The sequence below is a fragment of the Ascaphus truei genome, chromosome 19 (genome assembly GCF_040206685.1).
Source record: "Ascaphus truei isolate aAscTru1 chromosome 19, aAscTru1.hap1, whole genome shotgun sequence".
Classification (NCBI taxonomy): Eukaryota; Metazoa; Chordata; class Amphibia; order Anura; family Ascaphidae; genus Ascaphus; species Ascaphus truei.
In genome coordinates this window covers 21,524,912-21,542,866 of record NC_134501.1, presented here as the reverse complement: position 1 = coordinate 21,542,866, position 17,955 = coordinate 21,524,912, and the positions used below count along the sequence as shown (strand labels likewise).

At 48.2% G+C, this 17,955-nt stretch overlaps 1 protein-coding gene across 1 annotated transcript; it reads right to left on the bottom strand.

The window, feature by feature from the left end:
• Positions 1-169: 169 nt before the first annotated feature.
• On the bottom strand, positions 170-17,884 carry ARL2BP (ARF like GTPase 2 binding protein). The gene is made up of 8 exons (XM_075576860.1): positions 17,843-17,884; positions 17,691-17,719; positions 13,195-13,239; positions 11,668-11,729; positions 10,188-10,294; positions 7,088-7,173; positions 4,206-4,302; positions 170-2,823 (listed from the first exon to the last, which is right to left on the bottom strand). The coding sequence occupies exons 3-8, from the start codon at positions 13,227-13,229 to the stop codon at positions 2,740-2,742; spliced, it is 471 nt and encodes a 156-aa protein (XP_075432975.1). The 5' UTR covers positions 13,230-13,239; positions 17,691-17,719; positions 17,843-17,884; the 3' UTR covers positions 170-2,739.
• Positions 17,885-17,955: the final 71 nt, after the last annotated feature.

The window sequence follows — 17,955 nt, the reverse complement described above, 5'->3', positions numbered from 1 at the left end:
GTATAGAAACACTTACAAATTTGTGAGGCAACTTTATGGTTTATGTACAATAATTTTTTATTTATTCAGTCCAAAGAACAATTATCTGCAAAATACAGGTAGAAATGTCACTTCGGGGTTTTTAAAATGTATATTCATTAGTGGTTAATACATTTTGAAAATATTTTACACTGTTTTATTCTGATAGGACATTGGTACCAACCATATAAATATTTACATATTATATTGTGCTTTGTAAATGAGCAAATACCTGAAGATACTCCTTGTTTTGAATGTGCACATGTGAACATTTATTTCTGATGTGTTAAAGTGGAAGATTGTCCTTTTTCTTTTTGTTTCTAGTTAATTACAAAAAAGTAAAGTTTGTACATGCAAGTTATAATGATTTTTTTGGTGACAAAGCCCCAGGAAACTTCACTGAACTCAATCTTGTGTGTAACAGCTACGTGTACTGTAGTTTTCATGTTGGTTCAATAAAAATCAAATCACAACCTGCCCTCAATCAAATGAAAGCAAATGCAATAGCCTTTCATGCAACTAGAAGTCAGTATGCAAACATTGCAGGTAATCTCTAGGCAGGGCTGTGCAAAATCCTTCCCCTGCCTGCTCTCCCCACTTGCTTGCGCACCCCTGTACCTTGTCATGTGACCCCTGTGTAGCCTGAAGCTGTCAGACAAGGTAAGGTAACTTGGAGGCCTTGCGTGGTCCCCAGGCATTTAATTTAAATACTATGGGGAAGAGCGCGGGGCCTCTAAGCGCAGCCCCCCTCCAGAAAATCACTTGCCCCCCAAGCTAGAGCACTGTTAGGGTTTAAGTTAAACTAATAGTTTAACAAGTTTGAAAGAACAAATACATTTAATCTATCTTAATTGCGCACCTACGTGTAAATGTTCAGATGGGGTGGTGGATCAAGTTAACTCTGAAGTACAATTGGTCCACCGGCAATTGTTGTTTATCTTGCATCAATATATCAATCTTGCTCCAGCTTTAACACCAGATGTTAACGTATTATTTGGTGAGTTTCATAAGGCACAGATTGAGATGTATCAGATTACGCGCCTCTGGATATCACTTTATATTGTACTTCCGTAAAAAAAAAACAAGTTTTCAACGTCTAGCTAACAATTTGCATCACACAAGCAACACTAACATTTGCTAGAAAAAAAGGTCAAGAAGCTTCTAGTTGCACTTACATTAATCACACCTTCAGTGTTTTATGCCTCGTGGGGAAGTGTCTTAATTGGAATCACACAATCTGGCAAGAGGCCATTGGAGAAACCATTCTGAAAATTTATAGCCAATTACAATGCAAGTTTGTTTAATGTCAAAGCACAAATTACTATTCTACATTATAAAGCTCAAATCAGTCGGTAAACTACCAAAGCTGCAAATTGTATTGCAATTCTAGGAAAAATGTTGCGGTTTTGAAGGGGAACAAACCTGTTCTCTCTGCAAGGTGGCTGGCCATGTGCGAGCCTTGCAGACTGTGAAGTAACTCAAAGGTGTACAATTTACCGGTCATTCAGTCAAAGGTGTACAATTTACCGGTCATTCAGTCAAAGGTGTACAATTTACCGGTCATTCAGTCAAAGGTGTACAATTTACCGGTCATTCAGTCAAAGGTGTACAATTTACCGGTCATTCAGTCAAAGGTGTACAATTTACCGGTCATTCAGTCAAATGGGGGAAAAATGTTTAGCATTTTATTTTCAAAGGGCCGGTATGTTTGCAATTCTCTGACAAGTGTGCTCCAATATTAAAACAATGCAGCTTACAGCTAAAGATTAGGCCGCGCTTATAGTGCGCACGACGGATGACGTCACCCATCGCCACCCGCGAAAGTTGTATTTTGCTTTGCAGCGATGTCACAAGCGACCTGGCCATTGCTTGATTTAGTGCCTGTCACGTGGCGACAGCCTCTGAAAAATCACATTTAACCGGCTTCCAAATTTCGCGCCGCCACGTCGAGCTTACTATAAGCGCATGCAACGGCGGCAATACATTTGTTTTTCCACGGCGGCGCATCGCCGGCACTATAAGCGCAGCCTTAGAGCGCTCTTTTCTATATGTAGATTAAAACCTACAGTACAACAGGATTAATTTAACAGAAGCTGCAATGTTTTCTTTAATCGTTTTTAGGATACTGCGCGTCAAATGCGATATTCTTATTTCTAATTATACAGGTACATTATATGAAGCAACCATTAAACACAACTAAATTATTATAAAAGGCTACAATACTGTATTTGATATATAGATATGACAGATTACATTGCTTAAAGCAGCAATTGTACCTGGTCAAACAATGTTTTTTTTTAAACATGTTTTTAATGGCCAGCTTAAGTATCTGCAAAATGTCAGAATTGTAAAAAAAAACACCACACCAAGTTAAACCAGCACCCTTTTATTAATCTCTTACATATTGGGGTTGGGGGAGGGAATGGTAATTATTCATGCCATACACATCACTACATGTTAGGTGGCACTGGAGAAGTTCTTCCAGAAGCGCACCCGCCTGTCTCTAACTGCTGGAACACAATGCTCGAGTCAGAAGAGAGGTTCCTTATCAAACAAGATCAAGGAGTATTTATATCTACGGTAGTAGCCTTATTTAAAAAGTATGAAAGAGACATTATATTGAGACGCAAAGCATTCTAAGTTGATATCGTCGGTCTTTGGTAATACAAAAATATGTACAATATGTAAATAAATCACAGGAAATAAATTAACATGGGACAGTTATGATGAAGATACGAATGAGGACTTGCACAAGGATGTCACCACCAAGCCACTGCTCAAGTCCAAACTCCGGCCTTCCTTTTCCTTGAGGGGAAATAAAAAACACAGTAAGTTGGATTTGCATGCTTACCTGTACATATTAACCTTGTACATTGTGACAAAGTATTTTAAATAAAGATTTTTGGACAATTCTACATATTCTAAAAAAAAATAATAATAGCCAAATACGCTCAAGTATTGCACAACGTTTGTTTGAAATATTCCTTCATGAGGCATAATTGCTAGATTAATAGCTCTATACACCTGAAATAATGTAAATCGCAAATAATTGCAGTGTATAAGGGTTAGAACATATCTATGCTGCAGATATTTCTTTTAATATCTTCGTAAAGTTTCCGTTTGCAGGGACAAGCATCCAACAGAAATGGCCTGTAGTACTCTATACGGGGGGTAAGGGGAGGGGGAACCCTCGCTCAGCTTATGCAGAAACATCATGGTGAGGGGTAGATGCTAACTGGGATACATTGTCATAGCAAAAAGAGAAAAAGATCCCAGATGGAGAAGCACTCACCCCCAGATACAAGGGCCAGTGAATTGAGGACTCCGTTTGAGTATTCATTACTCAATTTACTGGCACCAGAAATTGCCTGCACACTAATGGGTCAAAGCAGCAACGCATGTCAGGGCTAGAGCCACTCCTTTACCACAGAAGTAGAATGATGCTTTTTATTCACTCTACTGTATGTAGAAAAATGATATACTAAAAGTAACAAACTCATGGCTCCCCTGAGACGGAGTGTGCCTAATCCTGCCAGCCTCTACACCAGTGATACAGCCAGCCTCTACACCAGTGATACAGCCAGCCTCTACACCAGTGATACAGCCAGCCTCTACACCAGTGATACAGCCAGCCTCTACACCAGTGATACAGCCAGCCTCTACACCAGTGATACAGCCAGCCTCTACACCAGTGATACAGCCAGCCTCCACACCAGTGATACAGCCAGCCTCCACACCAGTGATACAGCCAGCCTCCACACCAGTGATACAGCCAGCCTCCACACCAGTGATACAGCCAGCCTCCACACCAGTGATACAGCCAGCCTCCACACCAGTGATACAGCCAGCCTCCACACCAGTGATACAGCCAGCCTCCACACCAGTGATACAGCCAGCCTCTACACCAGTGATACAGCCAGCCTCTACACCAGTGATACAGCCAGCCTCTACACCAGTGATACAGCCAGCCTCTACACCAGTGATACAGCCAGCCTCTACACCAGTGATACAGCCTCTACACCAGTGATACAGCCGCCACCACACTGTGGGCTCTTTCTTGTTTAGTGAGGTTACATGACATGGGAGTCGGCCGCTGAAGGTTTTTGCAGCCAATGAAAGATATTTCGTGCCTTTAGGGACTGACAATATTTTATAATAGCGAAGTCTGAAAACGCCCAAGTACTTACAGCTCTGTAGTCAAGAAACATTTCTTTAAAAGCCAAGAAGTCTGTAAATGTGAGAAGTATGTCAAATATGTCCCCAGCTATCTCCTCTCGATGTGATCTGAAACATAATGGTATGGAGTTCTGTAACAGTAACACAGCACAATGCCATCACCCCCACCACTAACGCAGACACAGGCAGCTTAGCACTGACCACGGAAGGTAATGCTCAGCTATGCTAAAATGCCATATGATCCGTGTCCTGCAAGCTACTATTTGTCGTATTCTTGACATTGTATCCTAATATCTTAACAGTTAAAGCAGAAGTCTGTGATGCTTCATTTTGTGTGTGGCGAGGGAGGGGGAGCCCTCAGAAACAGCCCCCCCCCCCCTCCTGAGATACAGCTGCTTTTGTTGACCAGAGAAGAATACTAGCCCGTTGCATACAAAATGGTTGAAGGGCCGGGCTCGCTCGTGAGATGCATCTTTAAATTGTTTACCATACAAACATATTTATAGGTTTTTTTGTGGCCAGCAGTGCCCCGAACCAGGGGGTCCCAAGAGGTCAGAAGACCAAGCATGGATCAACTCTGGAGGACGTCTGGTATGGTGGGGAGAGCAAACCGGGATTGCCGCTTTAATATTGACACTGCCCTTGGCACCTGCATGTACGTCACATGGGAGGTGTTTGGGAAGAGATTTTACCCTCACGGCATCTGCGCATCAGGAGAAATAACTCAAATCACTAAATATTACATCCGAGATTAGCCCAGCATTGGTGGTCAGAGAGGGGGAATCCTCCCCAATCTTATTAACTTAAATGATCCTCCCCGGTCTCTACCTAACACTATTCCCCCCCCACCCCCCAAATACATACTTACACTACTACCCCTATGTAAATTAATATATCTGCCAGGGTCTCAGGTTCCTGTTTATTATAGAAAAGAGCCCCAAAGCATTACTTAAACAATATATATATCTATCTTCAGATTACAGAAAAAAGATAATTACAATAACATACAATTACAATAAATGCAGGACAGTTTCTTTAAAAAAAAAAAAAACACACAACAGGATAAAACAGAAATCCCCATTACGTTACCATACGTCAGGATTTCCCTCAGAGAGGTCACTGGAGTACAAATATGAGAATTCACGTGTTTGGTCCAAAACACACCTCTGTTGCATTCTGATTTTCATAATACTGTGCTAAGTCTTATGTACTATTTTTTCTCCATTGAAACAACATAAACCCCCCCCCTGTCATAAATCAGCTGCTAAGTTGACTGTTTTACAACAGAGTAAAAAAACTCCTAACAAACAACGTTTACATTTTTGCCTCAATATATAAAACGCACTCATAACTTCCTTTCTCCAATACTTAGACACCCGGGAGTCATATCAGTTGATTCAGGCAATTATGACAGACGTAAAAAGAGGATAATTATGACTTGCCTCAGAGGAAACAAAAAGGCTGCCAAACCATGGGCTAATCGGGAGCTGCAACATCATTGTCAGACCCATCACCATGCCAAAAACAAGACTAAATCCAGAGACCTGAGCCGAACCGCTGCCCACAAACCAAGCAAGCTCTCAACGCACCTAACCCATAGCCCAACCATAATGTTCCCACACCTGCCACCCAACCAAGCAAGCTCTCAACGCACCTAACCCATAGCCTGAACATAATGTTCCCACCCCTGCCCACCAACCAACCAAGCAAGCTCTCAACGCACCTAACCCATAGCCCAATCATAATGTTCCCACCCCTGCGCACCAACCAAGCAAGCTCTCAACGCACCTAACCCATAGCCTGACCATAATGTTCCCACCCCTGCCCACCAACCAAGCAAGCTCTCAACGCACCTAACCCATAGCCCGACCATAATGTTCCCACCCCTGCCCACCAACCAACCAAGCAAGCTCTCAACGCACCTAACCCATAGCCCGACCATAATGTTCCCACCCCTGCCCACCAACCAAGCAAGCTCTCAACGCACCTAACCCATAGCCTGACCATAATGTTCCCACCCCTGCCCACCAACCAAGCAAATTCTCAACGCACCTAACCCATAGCCTGACCATAATGTTCCCACACCTGCCCACCACAAAGATATCTTAACAATTACTCTATGCCCATCACATGAAATGTTTCATATGCAACCCCACCATTGTTTTACTAATGAATGTACAGCGCCCTGGATAAGGTCGCTATATACATGTTGTTATAAATAAATAATAAATCATCAGTGGTGGCTTCCTATTGGACGGACATTTAAATCCCCTTTAAAAAACATGAAGTAATACTTGGTAACTCCACCAATTAGTATCTTGGGGACCAGAGGTCCATGGAGCAGAGAATAGCGTGGCACACCCCTTTTGTAGCCCCGCCCTCTCTCTAGCAGTGCACCAATTGTATCTAGTGACTGCCTGGTCACATGATCTTCCCCACAGAACTTTAGTCATTAATATGCAAATGCAGTCCACTGACTGCAGAATACTTCCCTGCAGCCATTTAGTGAACCCTCGAGCCGCATCTTTGCCGACCAATCACAGGAGAACAGATCGAATGGCAACTTAGCTAATTACTTATCATTGTGTGGATTGCACATATTAAAAGGGGAAAAAATGTAAATGAAAAAAAAAATAGCAGCTTGGGACTGCGGCTTTATAAAAGACCATGACAATGATGCATTCATATTTTGTTTTAATTTCTGTCCATAAACAATTTTACAATCTAAAAACAATACGGTTTTACAAATATTTCTTTATGTAATATTTATTATGGTTTCTACGTTTGCTAAATACGATTAAGATTTTAAAAAGGGAGGTGGACTTTTTAAGAACCAGAAAGTTTATATTGAATACACCAACTTCCTACCTGGGAAAAATATAAAATAACTTACTGTAATGATGCGATGAACGCACTCATGTTAAATGCTGGGATCCGTTCCAATAACTGTTCTTCCATATACTTCTCCACTAAAGAAATCTATTAACATATTAAAAGCAAATCAGATTCTACAAAGAGGCATACAATCAAGGAAATGTAACAGACATTTACACGCAGAAATCTTTTTCATACCTGTATTGCAATAACTAATCAATGTTGTTGGCTGAAATATTTTCTATACACTCTTATTCCATACATATGCATTCAGTGGCAAAAAAAAGTTTGTGAACCCCAATGTTAATTACGGAAATTCCATAGGTTTTCCATGATAGCCTTCTTGAATCAAAACCAGTCTTTTCTTAAAATATTCTGTAGGGTTTATATTAACCAATTACATGGATTTTTAAACAAAATTATATGAATTGGACAATGAGTAATTAAGAGTCAGATTATGTGCAAAAGTAAGTGAAACCCTGGTTTTATCAGCAAAATTAAAGGGGATAATTAGAATCAAGTGTTTAAATAATTAGGTAGATTTTCAGGGTTAAGTTTTGGAGGACCCACTCTACTGTATATAAAGATCAGAAAGGTTGCGAGTTTGGTCTTCACCATACATGTGTGGAATCTGAGGACCACCGAAAAGCAGTTATGGATGCGCAGTTTAAAAAAAAGTTACACAACCATGTTTAAGGATTTGGGGCTCCACCAATCCAGTGTCAGACAAAAGGAGAGAGTTCAAGAGCCTCTACGCAGGAGCGGTCGTCCTACCAAAATCTCTTAAGAACAAACCAGCAAAATCATCCAGGAAGTCACAAAGAACCCCATAGTAACATCCAAGGATCTGCAGGCCACTCTCGCCTTGGCTAACGCGAGTATTCATTGCTGTTCTCTGGACGGACAAGTAAAAGGTAGAACTTTTTGGCCTCAATTAGAAAGATGTTTGGCGAAAAGCAAACACTGCGTTCGAACAGAAGAACGACATCCCAACCATCAAGCATGGTGGTGGGAGTGTGATGGTTTGGTCCAGCTTTAGGACCTGCACAGCTTGCCATCATTGACATAACCATGAATCACAGAAGATTCTAGAGGAGAATGTCAGGTCATCCGTCCATGAGCTGAAGCGAAAGTGGGTCATGCAGTAAGACAATGATCTATAAACATACAAGCAGATCTACAGAAGAATGGCTGCAGAAGAAATTCAGCGTTTTTAGAAATGGCCTAGTCCAAGTCCGGACCTAAACCCCATCTAAATGGTGTGGCAGGAGCTGAAGCGAGCTGGCCATGCCAGGAAGACCACAAATGTCACGAGTTGTCGATTCTGAGGAATGGTTAATGGAAGAAATATTGAGCTTGGGGGATTTTGAACTAAACCAATTCTTTGTTAACATAAACGCGGGCTATAAATTTGAAGAAGGATCCAGCGGTCTGTTGTATTTTGGATCCATTCCTTCCCGAACTACCCGAGCCTGCCTCCAAATGCCAGAGGACCTAGGAAGGGGACACACCACTTTTCAGAAAAGTGAACTTTTGGGGAAGGACTGGTCTGCTTTATATCGGTCTTCCATCTGTCTGAGTACTTTGATGCTGTGTCCTCCTGCTTAATAGGCATTCTCAGCCCTCTGGAAATGAAGGTGTCTCTAAAGGACTTCCTCTGGTTTCTAAAGGAAGATGGTGATGGATCTTCGATCCTGCAGCAAAAAAAGGTAAATTTTCTTGAGCTAGAGGATTCCTTTTTAGCCTCCTCTTCATCTGATGAAGACTGTAAATACATGTCTGACGTATATTCCAGGTCAGAAATTGCTCCAGAAAAATCGGACTCTGCTTCGTGGATGTCATCTGTCTTGGATGCTTGATTGATCCCTGAAAAAGGTTTCTTCCTTTGTGGCTTTAAATGACTCAATCGTTGATGTCAAGAACTCTTACATCTGCATTGGTGCTTCCTCTAACACTTCTTTACTGATGCATAGCCAAGTTCCCTGGATGACCCCAGGCAGCCTTTCACTACAACCCATGCAATTGAGATGCTTACATTTATTAATACATTTATTAGGCCTTACTACCGAGTCCTCTGGTAAGGGCTCAGGCTTATTACAAGGGGATGAAAGAGTTAAATCTAGAGATCAGGTAAACAATACCTAGAAATAGCACAAGAGGCAGAAGATGGAGAAGAAAATATAGCACAATAGAAGAGAAGAAAATAGAGTACTATAAAGCCCAGCTCACCAATTTCCCTCCTCAGACCCCTGTACCTCTGAGGGGAAGAAAATCACCTCCTTTTAAGCTCCTCGCCGGCAGGGACTTCCGGTCGCCGCCTCCTGGCGTGAGATGACATCATCCGCACCGCTGCTTGTGCCATGACATCACTGTAAGGGCAAAAGCCGTGTCGCACCCTGACCCGGAAGTCGGGGGCGATGGAGAGTGGCCCTGCATCCGGTCGATACCCCTTCCTGCACACGGCCGTGTGGTTTGTGTGACCCACAGAACTTGCAGGAGGCAGGGAAGATTCACATTGTGGGGAGTAAAAACCTGCCCCAACACCTGTGCTGAAGACTCTGCAGAAGAGGGCCCTTTCAGCAACACAGAGGCCCCGGTTGCCAGATTGGTAGTCAGCAGTTCCTGGGTGTTAGCAGGGTGGTGTAATGAGCACCATCACCAAAGGACACCAGGTGCAGCTGGAAAGCACCTCCATAGGCAAGTAAAGAACCGAACATGTCTACCACCAGCGTAGAATTGACCAGAGACTAACATAGGACGAATTATACAGGTCTCAAATAGTCCGGTGTTGTATGTCCTGCCTCAGCAGAGAGGATCATATCCCTCATGTTATGTGCTGCCATGGAGGGACTAGGAGAGAAGAGGAGGAGATTACTGGATTGTTATCAAACTCCTCCATGCCTTCTTGTTAATGCACTACTATTTTTCTCGATTTTCCTTTAGTACAAGATACAGATGTTCAGCTTTCAATGCTGAACTGCAATATGTTTCTGGTGAGACATAAGGTACCTCACCGTGTCCTTCAATTTAAAATGGTCCATAAAATGCTCTACAGTTTAAAATTGTTTGGTAAATCTGGCTTTAAAATGTTTAGAGAAAATTGTAATCATGTAACTTACATATTCATTAAAAATTGGGGTGTATGTAAGCTTGTTTTCTTCCGTGTCATCAAATTCGGTATAATACTTGTTCATAAAACTGCTCTGTAGCAACTGGAATTCGTCATCTAAAACAGAGAAAACAAATGACATACATTTCTACAAAAATTGGATTAATATCCTCGGATGCCACAATATCATCAGGAAAGATTAGATCTGTCTACTGCACACCAGCTGCAGCAAAACAAGAGGCGCCTGTGCACAATGCACAACGCACAAGCTATGTGCTGAGCTATAGTGAAAAAATAAGGGGCGCTAAAGTGAAATACCCAACAATAATAAAAAGTGATTATTACATTATAATCTGTGTAAAGGTTACCTCAAACAAAAAGATTTGCGGGTCCTTGAAGAAAATTGGTGTTCTGCAGCCGGAGTAATAGGGGATATCGATTCCCCTATAAACAAATTGGCAAATAGGAAAAAACTCTGGTGCATAAACCCAATTATCTCTAACGAATCAGAGCCTACTGTGCTGAGGGGCCTAAGGATAAAGCATTCAAAACAAGTATATAAAAGTATGAAATACACATTTATTAAAAAATACACAATCAACAATAAAAATATCTAGAATAGTACTTGAGACACCTGAACCTTACATGAGCTGAATGATATATAGCAATATTATGATCTAATATACATCCTACTTAATATATGTCCATATATCCTTAATGACAAGAGGTTAATGTTGTGTAGATAAGTAGGTAGGGTCTTGAGACTCCAACAGGGTTTTTTTTCTCCCTATTTGCCAATGTGCCAAGCTATGAATTACAATGTAATGGGGGTTAAGGCTGCACTCCACAAATAAGATAAGACATACAGTTTACCGGTGCTGCTGGTTCAAGGAAGTACCTGCCAGGCAAATTCCAAAGTATACTCAGGAAAAAAGGCTCCAGCGCTCCACGGATTTCTAAATAAAGTCAATTTATTGTGCCACACAACGTTTCGACCAATAGGTCTTTCTCAAGTGACTAGGCATCACTTTTTTCCTAAGCTATGAATTACCACAATGGAAATGTGTGCACATGTTTTAATCACAGCACCAGCGTGTTATGCTTTTCTTCTCAGGCGGCTGCAGTTTACGGAATGGGTTTCAGTTGACACAATTCTACAATTCTACATAAAATCAGCTGTTTGTGCTCATGTTGGACCAGAAACTGCACTCCCTTAGTGCGGAAAGATGCATTCATAGTCAAGTTCAGCCTTTCAGCCTTGTTCCACAAGAATAACACGATTTTCCTTTAGATAATGTCTGTGGTTAACGTTGTCATTCATATTTGTCTTTGAGGCTTATGTGGCAATATCTGGGGGCAATTTCATATATACTGCAAACTCTGAGTTTTAGGGCTTTGTGTCGCAGGAACAACGAATATCATGAAATTAGCGTTTTATAGAGGAATCACTGGTTTTAAATAAATAAAATCACTGTAACGGTGAGATTTACCCATGATGATATCCTCCAGATGTCCCACCACACAGTCAAATTCAGCGTCTTTGGGGGAAGAACTGAAAATAAATATATTTATCTTACTGTATTTCAGAATAAAATATCTTATGTCTAGTCAGTAAAAGAATATATACAAAGAAGTTTTACATACACAAATCTACTGCATCGCAAAGAATTTGGTTGTGTCTTCATACACACAAAACAGCTTTGAATGGGAGGCTGCATCAGTGTTTCATTATGGGCAATTCAAGCCCTCCTAAAAAAAAAAAAACTGTCTCTCGTATAAAACAGCAATAGTGCAAGCAATTTGTGCAAATATACACCATAAAACAATTAGTGCAAAAAGAGTGATCCAAAGTGAAACAAAGAATGTGAAATCTACTCACAAGAAGTTGGTAAAATTTAAACAAACACTGAATTTCATGAATCACAATGGAAAATCTTGATAATGTCTGGCAGGTCTTATTCACAGACGAGCCATGTAAAATAAAATGCAAGGAGAAGAGGAAGAGTGTGTGAAACGGTCTTGTATGGGACACCACACGCTCGCTATACAAGTAACATTCACAATTAGCCCAAAGGGCAAGTGCAGATAGACCACAGAGGTCTCACAGGAGAGGATCCCTCCAAACGTGTGGTCTGCTCTGTGGAGATGCAATTCTCTCTTCCAGCGTGTGACGTCGCCTGCAGCGTGTGACGTCGCCTGCAGCGTGTGACGTCGCCTGCAGCGTGTGACGTCGCCTGCAGCGTGTGACATCACACGCTGCCACCGCCGCGTGTGACGTCTGTGAAGCAGTCGGGTCTTGTGACAGCTCCACAGGCGCCAATATGTCCCAGAGGATCAATGAAAGTTTTTAGCCTAGGCTACTTTGGATCACTGTTTTTTACACACATTGTTTTATTGTGCATCTGTGCACATATCACTTGCACTATACAGTACCTCTTTGCTCTGTTTTTTGCTGTATTCTATTAGAGAAGTTGGAAGACTTGTCTTGTGAGCTGCACTAGGACCCAGAACAAAACAAAAAAAATGATAATTTTAGGATTTCATTTCACAATGTAATATTTGAATATACTGTGCACAATTTGTGTTTTTGTTGTTGTATTCTCTCGTATAAAAACAGCATTCAACATGTCGAGGGAACTAGAGTATTTTTCCAACTAGTGTTTGACAAGTTTCAGTTGTATTGATGCATTACAGTATCTTACACCAACTGTCAAACCATTCCCCAATTGTTAAACGGAAGTGATTTATTCAGTAAATGTTATTAGTCCCCAGATGTGTTTTTGAGGGAGATATATCTATTTAATTTGGGCAGTATAAAATCTAAAGATTACAACTAACGAACGATGCAAACACAATGTTTTCTTTCGAGCAAATTAAAAGGAAACAAAAAGGTTTCTAAAGTTTTTCAAGAGTCCAAAGGATCAGTAACAGCCTATTTAATGAGTATCAATTTCAAAATACATTTCAATATATTACAACGTCAATTTCAGATGCAATGTTTGACTCTATACACTTACATGGATACAATATAATTTTCTTCCAAGCCCTCCATCTCACCTCAGCTAAATCGTAGAAAAGAAAAACAAAAAGTTAACAAATAAATTATTAGTGTGAGTGTGTGAGAGTGTGTGTGAGAGTGTGTGTGAGAGTGTGTGTGAGAGTGTGTGTGAGAGTGTGTGTGAGAGTGTGTGTGAGAGTGTGTGTGAGAGTGTGTGTGAGAGTGTGTGTGAGAGTGTGTGTGAGAGTGTGTGTGTGTGTACATACACCTATCTAACATCATTTTTGATGAAAAAATATCCCTATTACAAAACTGAGACCAAGAGAATGACATTTACAAATGTGTAGGACATTTGCTGGCTTTGTGAAGACCAATAAGTTTAATATAGTATGAAAGTAAATTTAAGAGTACATGTTCGTGCATGCATGCCCACGCCTATTTTCATCTATTGGCATGTATGCGGCAAATACACGCTACATAGCAATCACATGAATATTTACATTATCCAAGGGCTGGAGCAATAAAAGATGCAGAAAATCGCAGGTAAGTGAAAGAAGCCGTGTATTATGATCCAGTGAGAGGCGGGGGGGGGGAGAGGGAGAGGGAGAGAGAGGCGGGGGGGGGAGAGGGAGAGAGAGGCAGGGGGGGGGGAGAGGGAGAGAGAGGCAGGGGGGGGGAGAGGGAGAGAGAGGCAGGGGGGGGAGAGGGAGAGAGAGGCAGGGGGGGGGAGAGGGAGAGAGAGGCAGGGAGGGGGGAGAGGGAGAGAGAGGCAGGGGGGGGAGAGGGACAGAGAGGCAGGGGGGGAGAGGGACAGAGAGGCAGGGGGGGGGAGAGGGAGAGAGAGGCAGGGGGGGAGAGAGAGGCAGGGGGGGAGAGAGAGGCAGGGGGGGAGAGAGAGGCAGGGGGGGAGAGAGAGGCAGGGGGGGAGAGAGAGGCAGGGGGGGAGAGAGAGGCAGGGGGGGAGAGAGAGGCAGGGGGGGAGAGGGAGAGAGAGGCAGGGGGGAGAGGGAGAGAGAGGCAGGGGGGGAGAGGGAGAGAGAGGCAGGGGGGGAGAGGGAGAGAGAGGCAGGGGGGGGAGAGGGAGAGAGAGGCAGGGGGGGGGAGAGGGAGAGAGAGGCAGGGGGGGGAGAGGGAGAGAGAGGCAGGGGGGGGAGAGGGAGAGAGGCAGGCGGGGGGGGAGAGGGAGAGAGAGGCGGGGGGGAGGGAGAGAGAGGCGGGGGGAGCGAGAGAGAGGCGGGGGGGAGGGAGAGAGAGGCGGGGGGGAGGGAGAGAGAGGCGGGAGGGTGGAGGGAGGGAGAGGCGGGAGGGTGGAGGGAGGGAGAGGCGGGAGGGTGGAGGGAGAGAGAGGCGGGAGGGTGGAGGGAGAGAGAGGCGGGGGGAGGGAGGGAGAGAGAGGCGGGGGGAGATAGGGAGAGAGAGGCGGGGGGAGGGAGGGAGAGAGAGGCGGGGGGAGGGAGGGAGAGAGAGGCGGGGGGAGGGAGGGAGAGAGAGGCGGGGGAGGGAGGGAGAGAGAGGCGGGGGGAGGGAGGGAGAGAGAGGCGGGGGGAGGGAGGGAGAGAGAGGCGGGGGGAGGGAGGGAGAGAGAGGCGGGGGGAGGGAGGGAGAGAGAGGCGGGGGGAGGGAGGGAGAGAGAGGCGGGGGGAGGGAGGGAGAGAGAGGCGGGGGGAGGGAGGGAGAGAGAGGCGGGGGGAGGGAGGGAGAGAGAGGCGGGGGGAGGGAGGGAGAGAGAGGCGGGGGGAGGGAGGGAGAGAGAGGCGGGGGGAGGGAGGGAGAGAGAGGCGGGGGGAGGGAGGGAGAGAGAGGCGGGGGGAGGGAGGGAGGGAGAGGCGGGGGGAGGGAGGGAGAGAGAGGCGGGGGGAGGGAGGGAGAGAGAGGCGGGGGGAGGGAGGGAGAGAGAGGCGGGGGGAGGGAGGGAGAGAGAGGCGGGGGGAGGGAGGGAGAGAGAGGCGGGGGGAGGGAGGGAGAGAGAGGCGGGGGGAGGGAGGGAGAGAGAGGCGGGGGGAGGGAGGGAGAGAGAGGCGGGGGGAGGGAGGGAGAGGGAGGCGGGGGGAGGGAGGGAGAGAGAGGCGGGGGGAGGGAGGGAGAGAGAGGCGGGGGGAGGGAGGGAGAGAGAGGCGGGGGGAGGGAGGGAGAGAGAGGCGGGGGGAGGGAGGGAGAGAGAGGCGGGGGGAGGGAGGGAGAGAGAGGCGGGGGGAGGGAGGGAGAGAGAGGCGGGGGGAGGGAGGGAGAGAGAGGCGGGGGGAGGGAGGGAGAGAGAGGCGGGGGGAGGGAGGGAGAGAGAGGCGGGGGGAGGGAGGGAGAGAGAGGCGGGGGGAGGGAGGGAGAGAGAGGCGGGGGGAGGGAGGGAGAGAGAGGCGGGGGGAGGGAGGGAGAGAGAGGCGGGGGGAGGGAGGGAGAGAGAGGCGGGGGGAGGGAGGGAGAGAGAGGCGGGGGGAGGGAGGGAGAGAGAGGCGGGGGGAGGGAGGGAGAGAGAGGCGGGGGGAGGGAGAGGCGGGGGGAGGGAGAGGCGGGGGGAGGGAGAGGCGGGGGGAGGGAGGGAGAGGCGGGGGAGGGAGGGAGAGGCGGGGGGAGGGAGGGAGAGGCGGGGGGAGGGAGGGAGAGGCGGGGGGAGGGAGGGAGAGGCGGGGGGAGGGAGGGAGAGGCGGGGGGAGGGAGGGAGAGGCGGGGGGGAGGGAGAGGCGGGGGGGAGGGAGAGGCGAGGGAGAGGCGAGGGAGAGGCGGGGGGGAGGGAAAGGCGGGGGGGAGGGAAAGGCGGGGGGGAGGGAAAGGCGGGGGGGAGGGAAAGGCGGGGGGGAGGGAAAGGCGGGGGAGAGGGAAAGGCGGGGGGGAGGGAGAGGCGGGGGGGAGGGAGAGGCGGGGGGGAGGGAGAGGCGGGGGGAGGGGAGGGAGAGGCGGGGGGAGGGGAGGGGAGGGAGAGGCGGGGGGAGGGGAGGGAGAGGCGGGGGGAGGGGAGGGAGAGGCGGGGGGAGGGGAGGGAGAGGCGGGGGGAGGGGAGGGAGAGGCGGGGGGAGGGGAGGGAGAGGCGGGGGGAGGGGAGGGAGAGGCGGGGGGAGGGGAGGGAGAGGCGGGGGGAGGGGAGGGAGAGGCGGGGGGAGGGGAGGGAGAGGCGGGGGGGGGAGGGAGAGGCGGGGGGGGAGGGAGAGGTGGGGGGGGGAGGGAGAGGCGGGGGGGGGGGAGGAGGCGGGGGGGGAGGGAGAGGCGGGGGGGGGGAGGGAGAGGCACGGAGGGAAGGGAGAGGCAAGGAGGGGAGGGAGAGGCAAGGAGGGGAGGGAGAGGCAAGGAGGGGAGGGAGAAGCAAGGAGGGGAGGGAGAGGCAAGGAGGGGAGGGAGAGGCAAGGAGGGGAGGGAGAGGCAAGGGGGGAGGGAGAGGCAAGGGGGGGAGGGAGAGGCAAGGGGGGGAGGGAGAGGCAAGGAGGGGAGGGAGAGGCAAGGAGGGGAGGGAGAGGCAAGGAGGGGAGGGAGAGGCAAGGAGGGGAGGGAGAGGCAAGGAGGGGAGGGAGAGGCAAGGAGGGGAGGGAGAGGCAAGGAGGGGAGGGAGAGGCAAGGAGGGGAGGGAGAGGCAAGGAGGGGAGGGAGAGGCAAGGAGGGGAGGGAGAGGCAAGGAGGGGAGGAGAGGCAAGGGGGGGGGGAGAGGCAAGGGGGGGAGGGAGAGGCAAGGGGGGGAGGGAGAGGCAAGGGGGGGAGGGAGAGGCAAGGGGGGGAGGGAGAGGCAAGGGGGGGAGGGAGAGGCAAGGGGGGGAGGGAGAGGCAAGGGGGGAGGGAGAGGCAAGGGGGGAGGGAGAGGCAAGGGGGGAGGGAGAGGCAAGGGGGGGAGGGAGAGGCAAGGGGGGGAGGGAGAGGCAAGGGGGGAGGGAGAGGCAAGGGGGGAGGGAGAGGCAAGGGGGGGAGGGAGAGGCAAGGGGGGGAGGGAGAGGCAAGGGGGTTAGGGAGAGGCAAGGTGGGGAGGGGGAGGGAGAGGCAAGGTGGGGAGGGGGAGGGAGAGGCAAGGGGGGAGGGAGAGGCAGAGGCAAGGGGGGGAGGGAGAGGCAGAGGCAAGGGGGGGAGGGAGAGGCAGAGGCAAGGGGGGGAGGGAGAGGCAGAGGCAAGGGGGGGAGGAGGGGAGGAGAGCAAGGGGGGAGGGAGAGGCAAGGGGGGAGGGAGAGGCAAGGGGGGAGGGAGAGGCAAGGGGGGAGGGAGAGGCAAGGGGGGAGGGAGAGGCAAGGGGGGAGGGAGAGGCAAGGGGGAGGGAGAGGCAAGGGGGAGGGAGAGGCAAGGGGGGAGGGAGAGGCAAGGGGGGAGGGAGAGGCAAGGGGGAGGGAGAGGCAAGGGGGGAGGGAGAGGCAAGGGGGGAGGGAGAGGCAAGGGGGGAGGGAGAGGCAAGGGGGGAGGGAGAGGCAAGGGGGAGGGAGAGGCAAGGGGGGAGGGAGAGGCAAGGGGGAGGGAGAGGCAGGGGAGGGAGAGGCAGGGGGAGGGAGAGGCAGGGGGAGGGAGAGGCTCCCTGTATAGGTAGGTGTGTGTCAGTATATACATACTTACAGTTAGATATTATTTACACTCTCAGCTCCCTGTATAGATAGGTGTGTGTCAGTATACTCATTATATACATACTTACAGTTAGATATTATTTACACTCTCAGCTCCCTGTATAGATAGGTGTGTGTCAGTATATTCATTATATACATACTTACAGTTAGATATTATTTACACTCTCAGCTCCCTGCATAGGTAGGTGTGTCAGTATATATACATACTTACAGTTAGCCAATAAAGAATATCACTTGTGAGCACATTCACATGTCCT